The 16961-nt window shown below is 47.7% G+C and overlaps 1 protein-coding gene across 12 annotated transcripts in view; it reads right to left on the reverse strand.

Annotated features, from left to right (window-relative positions):
• Positions 1 to 4009, reverse strand: part of KCNMA1 (potassium calcium-activated channel subfamily M alpha 1) — a 1925602-nt gene extending 1921593 nt beyond the window's left edge. For 6 of the 12 annotated variants that reach the window (XM_069610992.1, XM_069610991.1, XM_069610986.1 and 3 more), the window contains exon 1: positions 1711 to 4008. In XM_069610992.1, the coding sequence (XP_069467093.1) occupies positions 1711 to 2016 (306 nt within the window). In that variant the 5' untranslated portion in view covers positions 2017 to 4008. Of the gene's footprint in view, positions 1 to 1710 lie in introns of all 12 variants that reach the window. The other 6 variants (XM_069610995.1, XM_069610988.1, XM_069610987.1 and 3 more) reach the window with 3 other exon arrangements.
• Between the last annotated feature and the right edge of the window lie 12952 nt (positions 4010 to 16961).

Here is a 16961-nt window from a genome sequence, read left to right on the forward strand (position 1 = left end):
TGCAGCTCGTTCATGTTCAAATTCGGGTAAACCCACTCTAGCCATTGCCTCTGCAGTCAAAACAGTCAGTCGGTCCCATTGGGGAGAGTGTGTGTGACCGACTGACGCTGCTAAAGATCTCGGGGTACCCGTGTAGAGGGATGCTCTACCAATGAGAGGTCGTGGTTTCCCTTGAATCTCTTCCAAGCCCGAACGCAGGCAGGCCCATCGAAGGCGGCGATGCTCCATGGGAGCGTTGCTGTCCAAGGGCCATGCTCTCTGCGGCATAAGAGAGGCGGGGGCGCCAGAGGGACACCACCCCAGGCCGACAAATAGGATGTATTATGGAATTTTCCGATCCACTGCTCAATTATTCATTTAAACGCCGCTGAATTAAAGCGTGAACAGCGGTCTGTGATGCAAACGCGCGCGTCTTGGGGAGCGGGGTTTCCCAGAGGATGCCTCCCGTTGCTATGGGGGTCGAGGGGGCACGTGCCCGCCACAAGACAACACGAAACGTGCTTGAGGTGTGCCCACGAGCACCGCGCCACTGGTCCACGGCGCGCGGCGGATGTAACCTAGTTACATGGCTCCCAGCCGGCGCGTGTTTACCAATCACGGCGGGCGCTGGCCGCATGTCACCGCGCCCGGGAGCCTATGGCGGAGAAGATAACTGCGCGCACGTCAGGCCAACCTAGCAACCGTGTCTGAAAGGTGCGCGTGGATGCGTGTGTGTTGTGCTGCTGAGGAGGAAGGGGCGTGGGCTGCCTGCGGGGTAGGAGGGGGCTAGGCCTGTTGGCCAGGAATAACCGAGGCAGATGTTATGCCGTTTGCAATCCAAACAATGTGGAAATAGACCGGGAGAAGCCCCCGTGGCACACACAGCTGTCGGGATATGTTCGGGTGTAATTGCCTGTCATTAGTGCTTTCGGAAGGGCCAGCACTTTCCCTGCGCTGGCCTTTGGGTAAACAAGCCCCCGGTCATTCCGGCCTCCTGTATGAAGTCGGGGTGCAGACATGCAGGGTGGGGGGAAGGTGAGGGTGACGTGGCTGGGAAACACAGCCATTGTAAGGCAATATTTTCCACTGAGGGGTGGGAGGGAGGCTTAGCGTGGCCATGTCATGCAAGCCCTTCCCGAGGCAGAGGGTGGCATGCCTCAGAGAGCGCAAAGCAGGGAGAGGGGAGGAGCTGTCTAAAATTAAAACAAAAATGCAGTAAAGCTTAGAAGCAACTATTTAAAAGGAGCCACCGGCTTCCACCGAGCGCAGGCAGGGCTTTAAAGACGCGGGAGGCTGTCCGCCTCCAACGTGCACAGTGTGCAGATATTACGGGGGACCACTTCAGAGTAAACATGGTGTGCCCATGCCACCCGCCCAGAAACCCAAGTAGCGCCCTCTTCAGTGCATTCATCATCTGGACATGCCAACTAAATCACCAATTTGTTTTCCACAAGAGAGCTCAGCGCGACCGTTTAGCATCTCTCCTGTGAACTTCTGTTCTGAGACTCTCAGTGGTCACATGATGCCACGGAAGTGCCCACGCCCCACGATGCCCGGACAGAGCCCGGCACCCGAACCGCTGACAAGGGACTGGCGTGTGAACAGCCCAGGCCCACCCTGCAGCCCCCCCACCCGCCACCAGCTGATGCCAGCTTTATACGTGAGATGTGCTGACAGATGGACATGTATATATAGACAGCTCGTGCCACACACCCAGGGAGGGGGGCTTACCTTGTTCTTGACCCCGCAGTGGCAGCAGACAGTCCACATGTACTTGAGGGTCCTCCAGACCAGGATGATGAAGAGCCCCCCGAAGAACGTGACCATGGACGAAGCCAGGAAGGCCCACCACATGCGCTGGCCACTGCTGTCACAGGCCACGGCCGGGCTCACGGGGATAATCATGGCATCCATTTGGGGCTCGTGCTGGGAGGACGGCTCCGGGCTCAGGTTGTTGTTGTTGATGTTGTGGTTGTTATTCATGGCCAGGGCGCTGCCCACCTCTAGCGATCCGTCGCCCTGTGCCATGGCTAGCATGCCCGGCGGCGGGGGGCTGGCGCGAGCCCCGGGTGCCTGCTGCTGCTCCCCCAGGCCCCTGCGCCCGCCATGCTGCTGTGCGAGGGGGGAGGGGGGGCGCTAGTCGTCCCACGCCTGCTCTCTGTTGCTGGCCCACCTGTTGGATCTACCAAGTTACAACCGTCGAAAAAGAAGATTTGCAGGTCCACAACAAACGTCCAATCACTATCTATAACGCCCAGAGCCTGTAAGGCCTCAGTGAAGAGTGTGCACTCCCGCACGGGGAGGAATTGCCCCCGTTCCCCATTTAAACGCCCTGTCTATTTCTAGCGCCTGGTGGAAGTGGCAGGGATGGTGGGGGGGAGGGGGGTGTTGGTGGCCGGGCCTCTCCGCCACTCTCTGCTCCCCTGGCACCGCGCACGTCTGCCTATCGCTGCCGCTGGTACCATGTGCCCGTGCTCTGGCAGGCCACCATCCGTGCCATCGTGCCACGCAGTCCCACTGGAGCCAGGCGCACGTGCCCGATCTATGCTAAGTTCCACTACTAGCTCGTGCCAAACTAATGCTTGTGCCACCCCCAAGTGTACTAGTCTACAATACAGACCTTCACCCAAATATAACGGGGATCAGCAAATCCTAGCCTCCAGTGCCCTGCCCGTGCCAACTCCCATGTACCTGCTAGCACCAGTGGTCAGCCTATTCTAGAGTCAAGCACATTATTTTAGCCCCAAGTACTATCTAGTGCCCATCTACTCCGGGGGTCTGTCCCAACTTTCAGTGCCCTGACTAACCCCAGAGCCGGGTAAAAACCAAGCTGGGCCAGCCTCGTACAGCTGCCTGCCTGCGACAGCCACCAGCAGCTGCCTTTCCCCGGTGGACTCGCCAGCCGCCTGCTTAAAGCAGCCTAAAACTAGGCCCTACCCCTGCAACCCGCCGAGCTTCACCGTGCCACAGCAGAACTGTGATGATGCCACACTCCCGCGGGAACCTGCCTATGCCCCTCTGCAGCAGGAGCCTGCCTGTGCCACCCTCTAACAGGAACCTGCCCGTACCACCACCCCCAATACCAGTGTCAACCTCGGCACCACCCTCCGCGTGCCCCCCTCAAACAACCCAGCTAAGGTCCTTCCCCGCGTGATTCTCAAATTCGCAGGGGCACCCGGTCCACGCGAGCCGCGGCAGCACCCCTCACCCTGTCCGTCTCACCAACACCCTTCCCATTTCTGCCCGAGACGCTCCTGGGTAGTCACTCCGCAGTCCCTTGCCCGTGACAGCTACCGCCCCCTTTCTGTGCCCGTGCCAGCAGCGCCCCGGCCGTGTCAGCCTCAGCAGCAACCTGGCCGTGCCAGTCGCCGCTTGTCCATGTCCCCGCTTCGGGTGGCTTGGCTCTCCGGTGCCCGGCTGCCCTGGTTGCCTCGCCGCTCTATGCGCGCGTACGTGCGTGTCTATTTCTGGGCAGCGGAGCTCTGGCTGATGCCCGCTCTCGGCACATAGCGGCGTTCTCCACTTCCCCGGGTCGGGGTGCCCGCGAGTGGTCAGGGGTGCCGGGTGCGGCCGTCCAGCTCTCGGGGTGCAGAGGGCGCTGCTGCCTGTGGCTGTAGCTGGCTGTCCCCGTGTAAGGCTGGCTGGCGCTGTCTGCCCGAGCGAGTCTCTAGGTGCGGACTGGGATCCCTGCCGCTGATGGCCGCAGCGCCCTCCTCCTCTTCTTCTTCTCCCTCCGCCCGTTCCTGTGAGGATGCGGATCCGAAGGCGCAGACACACTCCCAGCCGGGAAGAGCCGCCAGGAGATGTACAGGTTGGAGCAGCAGCAGCGGCAGCAGCGAGGCGGGGCCCTGCTGCTAGTCCTGGAGGACGGGGTGGGGGCAGAGGGGCAGCCCTCTTCCTCCCAGCTCCCTGCCTGTAATCCCGGCTGCTCTCGGTGATTGGCATGCACGCCCAGCGCTGGGCGGAATGGAGGGTGCTGGGGGGGCTAATTATCTACCCCAGCTTTTCCCATTCCATTTCCTCTCTTATTTCTGAATGTCATGACGCAGTGTCCATTGCACTGTGTGTGTGTGTGTGTGTGTGTGCGTGCATGCGTGCGTGTGTGTGTGCATCAGTCTCCCCTCTCTGTAGACCCCCACCCCAGCCGACGCTGCCATGTCTCTTCCACTCATGTGTTTGCAGCATTTCCCAGTGACTGGAATACAAAGATCCAGGCCGGGACAAGCCAATGGACATCAGAGCTGTATGGCCAAGGCAGTGTTGGTGTGGGTATGCATGCCGTGGCACAACACACACAGACAGGGCACCCAGACTGAATCAGGCAATAGCAGCTACGGGGATGTGTGCACATACAGGGCACACGTGTCCTGGAGTGGACTAAAGAGGTATTTGTGAGGAGAGTTGCAGGTGGGAGGAGTGTGCCGACTTGACAGGTGTACTAAGTACGTAAGAGGGCTATGTGATAAGAGCTCCATCTAAGAGTGTGACTGACTACACTCACTAGCAGCTGGTGCATTTTTTCAATGGAAGGGTGTAACTATTTCCCATTAATGAGTGTGGGGGACTGAGCATAGCAAGGGAGCACACGCCAACACATGAGGGTTCAATGCAAGGGCTCATTTGCGATGACAGGCTCCACTGTCATCAATGCAACCTGTCAGTAGGAGATATTATTTCAGTAGATCGGCAGTTCAGCAGATGACCTGTCAAGGACAGACAGCATATGCCGATGTACTGATGGCATACGGTATTGATGACAGTGGAAATTAACTACTGCACGTGTGCTTTCTGGTCCTGAAGATAGTGACAGATTTGGACAGAGTCACTGAAATCGGTTGACCCAAAGACGGATACCTTTATTCGGCTTTTGGTTTAGGATGCCCCCTTTTTAAATTTCTTGAACAATTCTTTGTTTTTAACATGTGTTCACAATCCTTCATGTGTAGGGTGTGTTTTAACTGGGCTTTGGCATATACACGTTTCATATATGCGGATGAAAATATGAATAACCATGACATTGTACAATGACTATTGTCGAATCGACAAAGTTACAGAAAATTAGCCACAGATCCAAATACATCCCTTCGAGCAATGATTGCTCCAATTATTGAAGAAGCGGATGCAGATGGATAAAGTAGCACAAAAGAAGCCACATTTGTAACTCCTAAACATTCATGACTCCCTGCGCTGTATGCACTACCTAAATTGCACAAAGGTATGGTTCCCATACCTGGCTGTCCCATAGTCTCTGGTATTAATTCCATCTTGGAACCACTATCACAGTTTGAGGATCATTTTCTCAGGGATGTAATCGCGAAGATGGATTCTTATGTCAAGGATTCAATGGCCATGTTAAATCTTTTAAAAACGATGGCTTTTGATCCAACCAATAACATTTTGGTTACCATCGATACCGAATCCCTCTACACAAGGATTCCACAGGCTACATCACTTTTAGCTACCCAAAGTCTTCTTGCTTTGAAAGGGGGCTTTGACGGTATCCCAGTTAGGATCATCCTCCAGCTGGCCAAAATTGGTCTAACCAATAATTTATATATCAAGAAGAAATCTTTGAGAAAATTTCCCGTCCAGCCATGAGCGCCATATTTGCCCCTAGTCTTTCAAATATATATGCTGAACAATTCGAATGGGAGCACATCTATGTAGAAGCCAATCGATTAAGGGCCAATATACATATTTGGAAAAATTATATAGATCATGTCTTTATGATTTTGCTGGGATCTGAACATCATTAAGAACTGTTCTGTGAGTGGATCAATGGAAGGAATCCATATTTGAGGATCTCTTGTGAATCTCTTAGACAGGAGACACATGTTTTGGACTGGCATATTTGAGCACAGGCAAGGGGCCTTGTAACCTCCATCTTAAGAAAACCCACAAACCATAATCCTATACTTCAATATAGTAGTTACCATCAAATGGCTCTCCAAAACAACGTACCTATTAGACTATTTTTACGATATAGAAGATCTTGTTCAGATACAGGTGACTACCTGATACAATCAGAAAAACTCAAAAACCACCTGTCGAGAAGGGGCTATATGAAAAAAATGGTCTGACATGCACCTAAATGAGTGCAAAATATTCATAGAGAAATCACTCTGGAATTTCAACAGAAACCTATTGAAGTTGATGCTATCACGGCAGTGTTTAGATATTCACCACTGTTCAATCAACTGAAGAAGGAGATTTGGAAGCTTTGGCCCATTCTAAATACTGGGACAACCCCTTTAAATAAACCTAGATTTTTCATCACTAGGAGACGTAACAACAGGGCAATATTGGTTAGCACAATGCCATTTACCAGTCATACTCCAGTACCACATGATGGTCAGAGTACCTTATGGAATGCAGGTTATGTAACAGGACACACTCCCTGTGCTACAGGTTCAGTGTGCAAAAAACAAGGGGGTGGGGGGTCCTGGGAGGGGCTCTGCCAGACATAGCAAGAGACTTACCCAGAGTCTTCAGCTCACTATCTTTCACAGGGGAGAAATATCTAAAACATATCAGTCTTTGTCCTGCCCTAGGGCAGTCCAGCTCCGAAATGCTAAGCAATTCTCCTCTGAATAAGAGTACCAACAGCAACCCCAAACACATATTTCGGTCTGGTTGGACCTCATCAGTAGGGTGGAGCTGTGCCTCTCTGAGAATAGTGAGCAAGGGGTCCACGTCTGGATTCCTCTAGTAATTTAGGGTGAGACCCTAAATTACTTAAATATGCAAAACACAAGGGGGGTCCTGGGAGTCCCTCTGCCGGATATTAGTGTTGTTTACAAGAGACTTACCCAGAGTCTAGCTCACTATCTTTCACAGAGGAGAAATATCTAAAACATATCAGTCTTTGTTCTGCCCTAGGGCAGTCCAGAACCAAAATGCTAAGCAATTCTCCTCGGAACAAGAGTACCAACAGCAAGCCCAGACACGTGTTTTGGTCTGGTTGGACTTCATCAGTAGGGTGGAGCTGTGCCTCTCTGAGAATAGTGAGCAAGGGGTCCACGTCTGGATTCCTCTAGTAATTTAGGATGAGACCTAAAGTTACGTAAATATGCAAAAAACAACAGGGGCCCTGGGAGTCCCTCTGCCGGACATTAGTCCCAGTTACGAGAGACATGTTCAGTTTGTGCACAAACCAAGAGAAGTACCAACATTGATACTGGATGGAAATCCCCTTACGTGCAAACAGAATTTACCAATTGTAACACTGCTGGGGTGGTTTATATGTTTACATGTCCACGCAATTTGAAATCATATAGGCATGATGGCAAAACCAACAAAGACGAGGACTCTAAAGCATACATCCATTATCAGATTGTTTAAAAGAATTGCACCTCTGGTTGATCACTTTATAGAACTGGAACATCAAGCTAATTAGTAAAATTGTACTGTGCTAGAGTAGAGGGAGTGATTTCACATCTCTCTTATTAAAAAATGAACAACATTGCATTCTCCGCTCACACACCCATATTTGTCTTGACTTGACACGTCGTGAAGAATATATGGGCCTCTGTCCCTAAGTTCCACACAGAGAGAAAGAAAACTACTCCCTATGCGAGCCTTGAGGCCACAGGTGGTTGTTGTTTCGCAGGACCAGACGCCGCCGAGGACCCCAGAGCTGTGGAATGAATTCAGGTATTAGCACAAACAAGCACAGTACTGCCAACAATGTAACTGTTATTGAAAAAGGGCTTACCCAAGGGTGATTGACAGCTGCCAGGAACTCTGAGGCTGTGGTGCAGGGAAGCGTCAGCATTCCTCAAAGCCAGGCGCCAGAAACTCAGCGCTGGCTACACACCTGATGATTCTTGGATGTATTCGTAACACTGTGGTACTCGTGCTTAAGGCACCGTAGCAGTTCAAGGAACCTTGAAGACCGTTGAACACTTGACAAAGCAGAGAAGGGTAATCCAAACTATCCGTTAAACGTTAGCCAAAAATCCAAAAGTCCGTAAATCCGAGCAGAAACCAAAACCACAAATCCAAGGAGCAAGAATAACTAGTCCGTATTCCGTAGGCTTGAGGTCTGTATCCAAATGAATCCAAAACGTGAATCGAAAACACCAAACAGTGTCGTGAAACAGCTGTGAAGCGGCGAGTGGTTCAAAGTGCACCGCTTTTATCTCTGCTGACTCCTGATCACGTGAGCGGAGCTCAAGGCACGTGACCGGGAATTCGGCCCGGAACCGGGAAGTGGTTGCTGCCGACTGCTCCTGCTCCAGCCTGCTTGCAATCTCCATGGCAGTTGCCACTGGAAACGAGGGAACAAATAATATCGCCCTCTGACAGAGCCTTGAAGCTGGTGACGCTTCCCTCGCACCACAGTTAGCGTGACCATATGAAGGGCTGACTGTGACTTGGGGAGTCTAGCTGTGTTATGTGTCAGGGAGTCCCCGGGGGTATGAGTGTTATGTAAAGCGGTGTGCCTGACCTTCCTTCTGCGCATGACAATATTCATGGCTTAAATGAAGGGCTACAGTGGCATGATTTAGCCACACTACCTTCTTAGGCGTCTAAGTCTGTTTTCCTTTCGAGCTAGGGCTCCAGCGTTAGACCACATTGATGATTTTTTTTCCAAAAATGTTCATTGTGTTAATAAATCAATTGTGACATCTGGTTTTAATTAGTTTAATGTGTGTACCAAAAAGAACAATGCTGTGCACCCGTGTTTGGCTTGGAAACGCCGAAGTAGTGGCTTTTGTTCAGCTCCCTAGTACATAAATTAATCAATTTAAAGATGGCGTCCCACTCTGTTCTTTTGATTAGGTCTTGTTCTGCATCAAACGGCACTACATCAGATGCAATTGTTTTGCAGGGCATCTGAATACATCACATTCTTAACGCGTCGCTTTGGCCCACAACTGACACAGTATCAGGGCAGCCTTAGATGATCGGACCAACATCCAACGCTGTGAAAAGATATGGTTACTCAAGTACACAGTCTTTACTTGAACCCATAGGCACTACACGTGTAGATGTGCATACTGGTCTAGTAAACATTTTTATTGTCCCTACGGGTCGGCCATGTTTTTTTAAGCCTAAGTGGCTCGATTTTAGAAAACATTCTTATGGACCTTACCCCGAGTTTTCGTCCATTAAACGCACGCAAAAACAGGGACCAGGGAGCTGCCATTTTGTGATAATCCTATCACTTGCCGCATCGCCCTAGCTGACCTGCTTCTGCGGCACTAAATCAAATCCCCCGCCCCTGAGCCTGACATTATCAAACATTCATATTCCCCGCCTCTCTCAGTGACGTTTCTGTGCTGCGTAGGCAAACGTGCCCAGTCATCTTCTACGCGACTCCACACAGAACCCGGAAGCCAACACAGACCATCTCACAACACAGCGCGCCACAATTCGGAATATGAAACTGTACTTTAAAATCAAACAGCAACACGGTACATTTGGTAAAGTACATTTATTTGACATTAAATGTTTAGAGAATATTCAGCAATTGCCATTTGAACTCCGAAAGCCATTTATTTTCTTTTATCTGTATCCGCAAATCCGTAAAAGTTTATATTGAGTGACGCGCTGTTCCTGTATGGTACACAGGGTGTTGGTTTTCGTTAAAAGAAGCACTTTGGAAGCACGGTGAACCGCAAGGCTGTTCCATCAACTAGGCACTAGTCCATCATAAAGGTTGATATGTTGCTTCTAGCCACTAGTACAGCGTAAGGGCATGTGGGCCCTTGGCGATCGTCCCATAAAATTGTCAGTGTGCTCCAGTTGTTCACACGAAGCTGCAGGTGTCTATTGAAAAACCATCTGCCCGTGTCTCAAACCGATGACAGTAGCAGAACGGGATCAAATACCTGTTATGAAAACAAAAAAAATATTTTATTTATTACGGCCGATCAGAAACTGTTTGCTTGCAAGGATAGTTCAATGGAGTATGTTCGGCTCTAAAATCAATGCGAAAAGTAACGAAATAAATCGAGGTCAACACACAATGAGAAACGACAGTTTGTCTACATGCGTGTGGAATGATATGATATATGATATGGCATTTGTAACGCGCCTATACACAAGTGTTTCAAGGCGCGACGAGGCAGGGGGGAACAAGGGCAGACAGACAACGATCCTACTAGGCCAGGTGTCTTTCAGATCGCGCAAGGGGAAGGGGAGAGGGGGGCAAAAGTGCTGTACATGGTTTGTAGAATACAAGATAAATAATAGGGCCAGCTGGTGGCAAGTGCAAGGTAAATGCCGGGAGAAGGGGCTGAAGGATACAGAGACAGTCCCGTAGTGCAGGTAGGCAGTGCAGGGAAAAGTGGCTGGACCAAGGACCGAGATCGGTGAGACCTGTGGACCTGCATGCCCATGTGCCCACTACGAACACGTTTTTCTTGCTTTTCCTAGCTCTTCATTCATTCATTTATTCATGCATCCATTCATTAATTCTTCATACCGGTATAAAAGCGTCTAAAGATTTACTCACATTATATTTGAAATTTCCATTGTGTCTCTGCGTAATGCAGTCTGTAAATCCGACCGTGCTCTTGACAACGATTTTTCGTATACTGAACTAAAATGAAACTCGGTCTAGTTTCTGAATTTTCTGCATTATCGTCTCTTACGTTATTGCGCACCCCCTTCAAATGAAGTTCTTTCGACATGGTCCCTGTCTCATGGTCAAAAAACAATAGAACCTTATACTTCCAGTGCGACTTGTGGGCCTCTTCTGGGCGCGAGCTGAAAATCAAAGCCGCTGTCCTTGGCATTCTTTATTTGCAACATCCCATAGTAAAGGCATCTGTGAGAACTTGAAGTTTAGAATCCCTCTATGTAGTGCGCCACAATGTGCAAATGCGAACTGGCTTCTCTCCCAAATGCCACGGCCCGCTTGGCGCGTTCTAAGGCCCCTAATTTTGTCCCCGTTGTCTGCGAGCTTTGCAGCCCCAAAGAATCATAACTATGGAGACATTTAATTTTTGGTGGAAGGTCATGGAAAGTATAAAGTACCACAGGAGTTGAGTTAAAAGTGACATTTATTGTTTGTTTGTTTGTTTGTTTTATTATTTGCAATACGCAAGCCTCCCCTCCGTTAACAGTGCGCAACAGTGCGCAGCATTTACATTTACATGAGATGAGACATGAGAAAAATATATACATACACATATATGAGGTGAATAGAGAGAATTCAAAGATGACACCCAGCTTGTTCACCACCCATGATGGTGAAGGTAGGGGTTAGGGTTACAGGTACACTGTACAATAACATTTATTTACAAAAAGACAATCGTATTGCAATTATTTAAACCGGGATTTGTACTTCACAACCAGCTCTGCTTCGGGTGGACATGGCACAGTTGCAATGTTCGGTGGCAATGGATCACTGCTCTGCACAGAAACGTCCAAAATTCCATATCTGTGCTTCTCTAACACAGCAACAATAAGGCCTTTCACAAAGTCGAACTGCATTTCATCATAGACTGGTTTGATCACCCATTGCTTACTTCGTTTTGAAAACACCCTAGTGTAGCGAGGCATCCTTACTTTACCCCTAGTCCTAGATTGTTCACGTCCGACATTGCTGTTATGGGCCAAGACCGCTAGTAGAGTGCAATGTTTCATGCCCCGAAAGCTAAAATGTAAGCGCTTTGGCCTGTACTTTAGGCACATATTGTGGAACACCTCCAAACCTCCTGTGTGACAGAATTCTGTCAGTCCTCTCAAATCTCTTGATAGAGTTTTGTCGAAAACAATCTTCTCAATGGCTTTGTGTGTCGGTGAAGATGGAATCAACCACTTCTTCTTCCTTGCCTCCTCTGGGGACAAAGGGCCATGTTCACATTGGTAGAAATGTAGGTTTTCTGACCAGCGGTGAACGTTGGTACAGTGGTGCATCAGTGACCGCCATTTCTCAAGTAGTATTTCCACTGACCCTTCACAAGTTTTTGAGCTCCACCAAAGATGATTGGTGATAGACTGGGACCACTGCAAAATACTTTCAAAACCTTTTTTTTTTCCTGCAGCCAAGATTTTCTTACTGATTGATTTAGCAAGATGCCATATGTCAAATTGATGACTAATAAGCGGGAACTGCTCTCTCATTGTCTTGGCAATTGAAACGTGTCTGTCCGTGGCTATGAGGTCGATGTGCATTCCCCTTGATTGTAGATATTCCACTGATTTTATAAATCCTAGTTTCTCCATGGCCACTGAGGATGTACATTGTGTTACCTGCACGACCACCGAACTCACAATTTTCTTACTATCCATGTCCTGAAAGTGGTAGGTGCAGTAATTGGCAGAAAATCCAGGGCTGTCGCACTGTCCATCGCCGGCTAGCCTGAAACGTTTCCCTTCGAATGTACTTGCTAGAGACAATTGTTCAATTTTCCAAGCATCACTAATGTCCGGAAACAGATAATCACGTTGGTATATGTAGTACAGCGATTTAGAAATGAAATGGAGTCCCACAAACTGAAAGAAAGCCTCTAACTTTCTAAAACTGGAGCCACTAAAAAGTGATGCAGCCGCACACAGTAGATTGCCTGCTGGCATTTTCCCCAGCATCGTTTGTGCAGACCATGAGAACCTATGATTTAATCTACAGGCGGCATTTATTTTGACGTTACTGCCTTTTATTTGACGAGTCACATTAATCAATGGCTTCCCACTTACTTTCCCTCTAACGGAATGCACACATTTCAGCATACTTATAATATCCATCAAACAACTGTCGAATACAATGTATTTGCTCTCTTTCATTAGACTGTCATCCTGCGTCAACGTTGTTTCGGCCTGTGACGTTGCAGAGATTTCAACACATTGGAAAGTAATATCGCTGATATCAAGTTCTGATGCGTCTATGGATGCTGCGGCTGGTTCATTCTCTGTCATTTCGACATCTGTTACTTCAACATTGATGGGAGAACACAACAATGTCGACAGGTTTTTGGGTGGCAATTTTTTGGCGGGTGTAGATTGTGTGAATTGATCTGCAACTACTTCAGAGCTATCTTCAATACATTCAATATCATCTTCTTGTGGTGGTGCGGTCGCACTGTAGCAATGGTCCAATGCAACTTTGCTGTATTCTCCAAACACAGTTAATTCATGTTCTGGCCATTGGACATGAGCATCTCGAGCCTGAACACGCCTCGCCTCAATTAATAGTTCCTCCATAGTGTACATGGTCTGGCAAGCAACATCTCTCTTTCGCTTCACTGTCTGTGTATGTATAGTTCTGACACCCACGGGAAACTAGAGGAGAGATTGGAAAAGGGATGTTCAGTTTAAACACAAGATAAAGTGTAGTCCAATTGACTGGAAACAAACATAAAATAGTCCCCAGCACAAACATTTTTTTAAAGTTATGAACTGTTTGTAACTAACCTTTTTTTGGGTTTTTTTCTTTGCAACTTTTTTGACTCGACCTTCAACATCTGCACGCTGTAGCTCCGATTAGTTTCCGCATGTCCTCCCTTCCTCTTGCGCTGCAATGACTATATTTTCTGTATCCGCATAGACAGCCCGGAATGAGGCTCCATCGTCTCCCTGAAACATAGTACTTTCATTACTATGTATCAAAATATTGTTAGCATAAAACACACGTGAGGACGAACACACATGTACATCTCAATAGCCAAACACGATTTAAACATTGTGTGCAACAATCAAACGACAAGTATTCGACCTGTGATGATCTATTTCGATGGAACTGTCAGTATCCATGCATCTGGCTCTGTATGGACTGCCATGAATGGTTGTATTGGAGAGGAGGCATCAGCATCTCCCTGAAACACAGTACTTGCATTAGTATGGTTTTCAATATTGGAAACATAACACACACTTGGGGTCAACGGCACAGGTACATATAAAGAGATAACCACAAATGATGCATTGTCTAAAACAATCAAGGAAAATATAAATATGCAGATTTCATCGACTTATTTCTCCGATTCCTTTACATCTGCATCATCAAAATGGGATGTTGTGATTGTAGTGGAAGCTCCGTCGTCTCCCTGAAACACAGCACTTGCGTTAATAGGGAAGAAAGTATAGCAAATGGAATCACGTTATATGATCACGCATGATGGAGCTGTCAGTATCCATACCTCGGGCTGCTGAAGAATATCTATGGATGTTGCAAATGTAGTGCGCACTTCCGAAAGCTGTTGCGCCGATTCGTATACGCATGGTCCCGCTTCCACTTCCCCTGGAACTACTTGAATGTCAGGCTCCGCATCAAGTGCAGGGGTTGACGCTCCATCAACTGCCTGAAACATAGTACTTGCATTAGTGAGGATTACAATAGTGAAAACATAACACACACCTGGGGTCGACAGCACAGGTACATATCAACGGCTAACCACGAATGAAACATTGTGTAGAACAATCAAACGACAAGAATTCCAGCTCTGATGATGACGCTCGATGGAGCTGTCAGTATCCATACCTCCTGCTGGTGAAGAACATCTAGAAATGTTGTAGATGTGGCGGACGCTTCAACATCTCCCTGAAAGACAGTACTTGCATTAGTATGGATAACACTAATTATAACTGAAAACAAACACCAGTGGACGATAACTAAGGTGTATATCAATTGGAAAGCACTAACCAAACATTCGGTAAAATAATTACACGATAGAATAAAACTATTACTTGACATGCATAAAACAAGTCTGTAGCGGATTAGCCTAGTAAGATTACCTGATACGCGCTAGAAGTGGTTGATAACTGCGACCACGTCAAGGATGTAGAATGTTCTTGCTTCAGATTCAAGGGATAGTCAAGAAGTTGTAAAGGTAAATTAATGATTGATAATAAAATGCCAATATTAAAAATAGCCATGTAAGGCGACAGAGTACTTGAAAAATGCTCAATACAGCACAGTTCCCTGTTCCCATATATATACATTTTGTTTGTGGGTTATGAAATCGAAAAAGAATATATTGATAAATGTCATTATTCAAAAAGCTATACACTCATATCAATATCGAAATTATTACAAGGGTTAGAACACCTACAATATCAATTAATCCATTTGGCTACCTACACACTACCGCAAGGCCTAAAGCTAAATCCGGACACTTGACTCACCGGTGGAGGAATGTGGACCAATAGAGTGGGAATAGCGTTTTCGAGCAATTTCTGTGTCGTTCGCCGTTTATGCTTCTTTGTTACACAAGATGTTGTGTACATGTCCAAGGAAAAGTGCCGGCTGCAGATGCGGTATCAATCACCCCTCTTGTCCTGTAAGACTTGTTGGACTCTACTTTCCAGCTCATCCAGTGGATATCCGCAATGTCTGACCCATTCTCTTATTCGATCAACAGTTTTCGGGAATACATGCATTGTAGTGCCTTCAGATTTCTAATGGGTCTTCGAAGGGCAACTGCTAATCGAACAGGCAGGCATTGTTGATAAATCTGAAAAGTAAATATCGACATTATTATACAATCTTCATGAATAACGATTTGATACAAAAGTAAATGAATCATACAATGATCAATGCAAGGTTTGTTTTGGTCGCAGGAACTATACCAGTTCATTATATGCGGCTTAGTATTTGCATAAGTTGCAGAAATGTATAAATGCTTACATTATAGACTGGACCCCCGAAGGATGCAATTCGATGACAATAGACACAGATGAAAATAAATAGATCTATGGAAACTCAAGTCAATAGCAATGAGACCAATGAACATAGCACTATTGTATACGCTACTCGCAAATAGATAGAATTGAAAAAATCTGCGAGATATGACTAGGATACATGGCCTTACCTTGACCAACAAACAGTTGGATTCAGCAAGCAGAGCAGTATGTTGCAGGAGAATAGGTGGGTGGCCACAGGTAGCACACTGATGGGTTTGCTCTAAGCGGTCACAGAAGTTCACGGATAGCACGACGACGAGCAGATTAGCGTAGATCTCAGTGGTTGCCAGGTAGCACATTCAGGAGGTGACTTGCAAAGCACAAAGATGTTCTCATGAGACATATCAAGTGGTTTATAAAGTATTAGAAACAGGGGTGTGTTTGTGAATGAATGACGTATGTATGTCTTGGAATTAGGGGGGTGGCCTGCTTGAAGGGGAGGCCTGGCTGGAGACACGGGGTCTGAGGAGGCCATGTGACCGATGGGCCCTTGGCGTGGGATACCTTTTGAAGTGTACATGTAGATTGGCACCTTGGCCTTTCACGCCCCTGACAGCGCGCATCCACTGGCGCAAACCGCCTTTGATAGAGGGTGGGTGGGATGGAGGGGCCTGGGGCTTGCAGATAAGGCACAGGAAGACTGCTGAATGGAGACACACTTATCTGGATTGCAGGGGGGGTGGCCTGCTTTAAGGGGAGGCCTGGCTGGAGACACAGGGTCTGAGGAGGCCATGTGACCGATGGCCCCTTGGCGTGGGATACCTTTTGAAGTGTACATGTTGTTTGGCACCTTGGCCGTTCGCGCCCCAGACAGCCCCACATGCCAGCGCTCATCCACGGGTGCGAACTGCCTTTGATAGTATATTGTTGCTTATCAATAACAAATGCCACATACCGGAGATTCTTGTGAGCACAGACCCACACTTCAACCGGTGTATTATAGTGGTCAAGACCCTTAATTTAAGGCCTGTATAATCCAATGGTAATTGTTAGTATAGATATATGTGTGACTTTTATAGAGACATAACCTACTGAAAGACTTTGAACAAGTGTTATTTAGTGCATGCATTATCGAGAATATTTTATGTTAGCTTAGATAGATAGTGACCAACCTGCTTCACAGCGACCATACCTTCACCCATTCGGAGCACAGATGTCTGACGTCCATCCTTGAATGGAGACACACTTGATTCATTTAAAAAATTGAAACAGCCGTTGTTAAAATATATGTGGTGTTTTATTGTGTATCTTATTTTCATGACACAAAAATACAAGACTTTAAAGATTATACAGGTCAGGTTGCAGCACAGCGAGAGAAAATCCCCTGTACTGACCGCTGTCACTCGGGAACG

Source organism: Ambystoma mexicanum, chromosome 8 (assembly GCF_040938575.1).
Source record: "Ambystoma mexicanum isolate Mex_15411 chromosome 8, UKY_AmexF1_1, whole genome shotgun sequence".
Taxonomy (NCBI): domain Eukaryota; kingdom Metazoa; phylum Chordata; class Amphibia; order Caudata; family Ambystomatidae; genus Ambystoma; species Ambystoma mexicanum.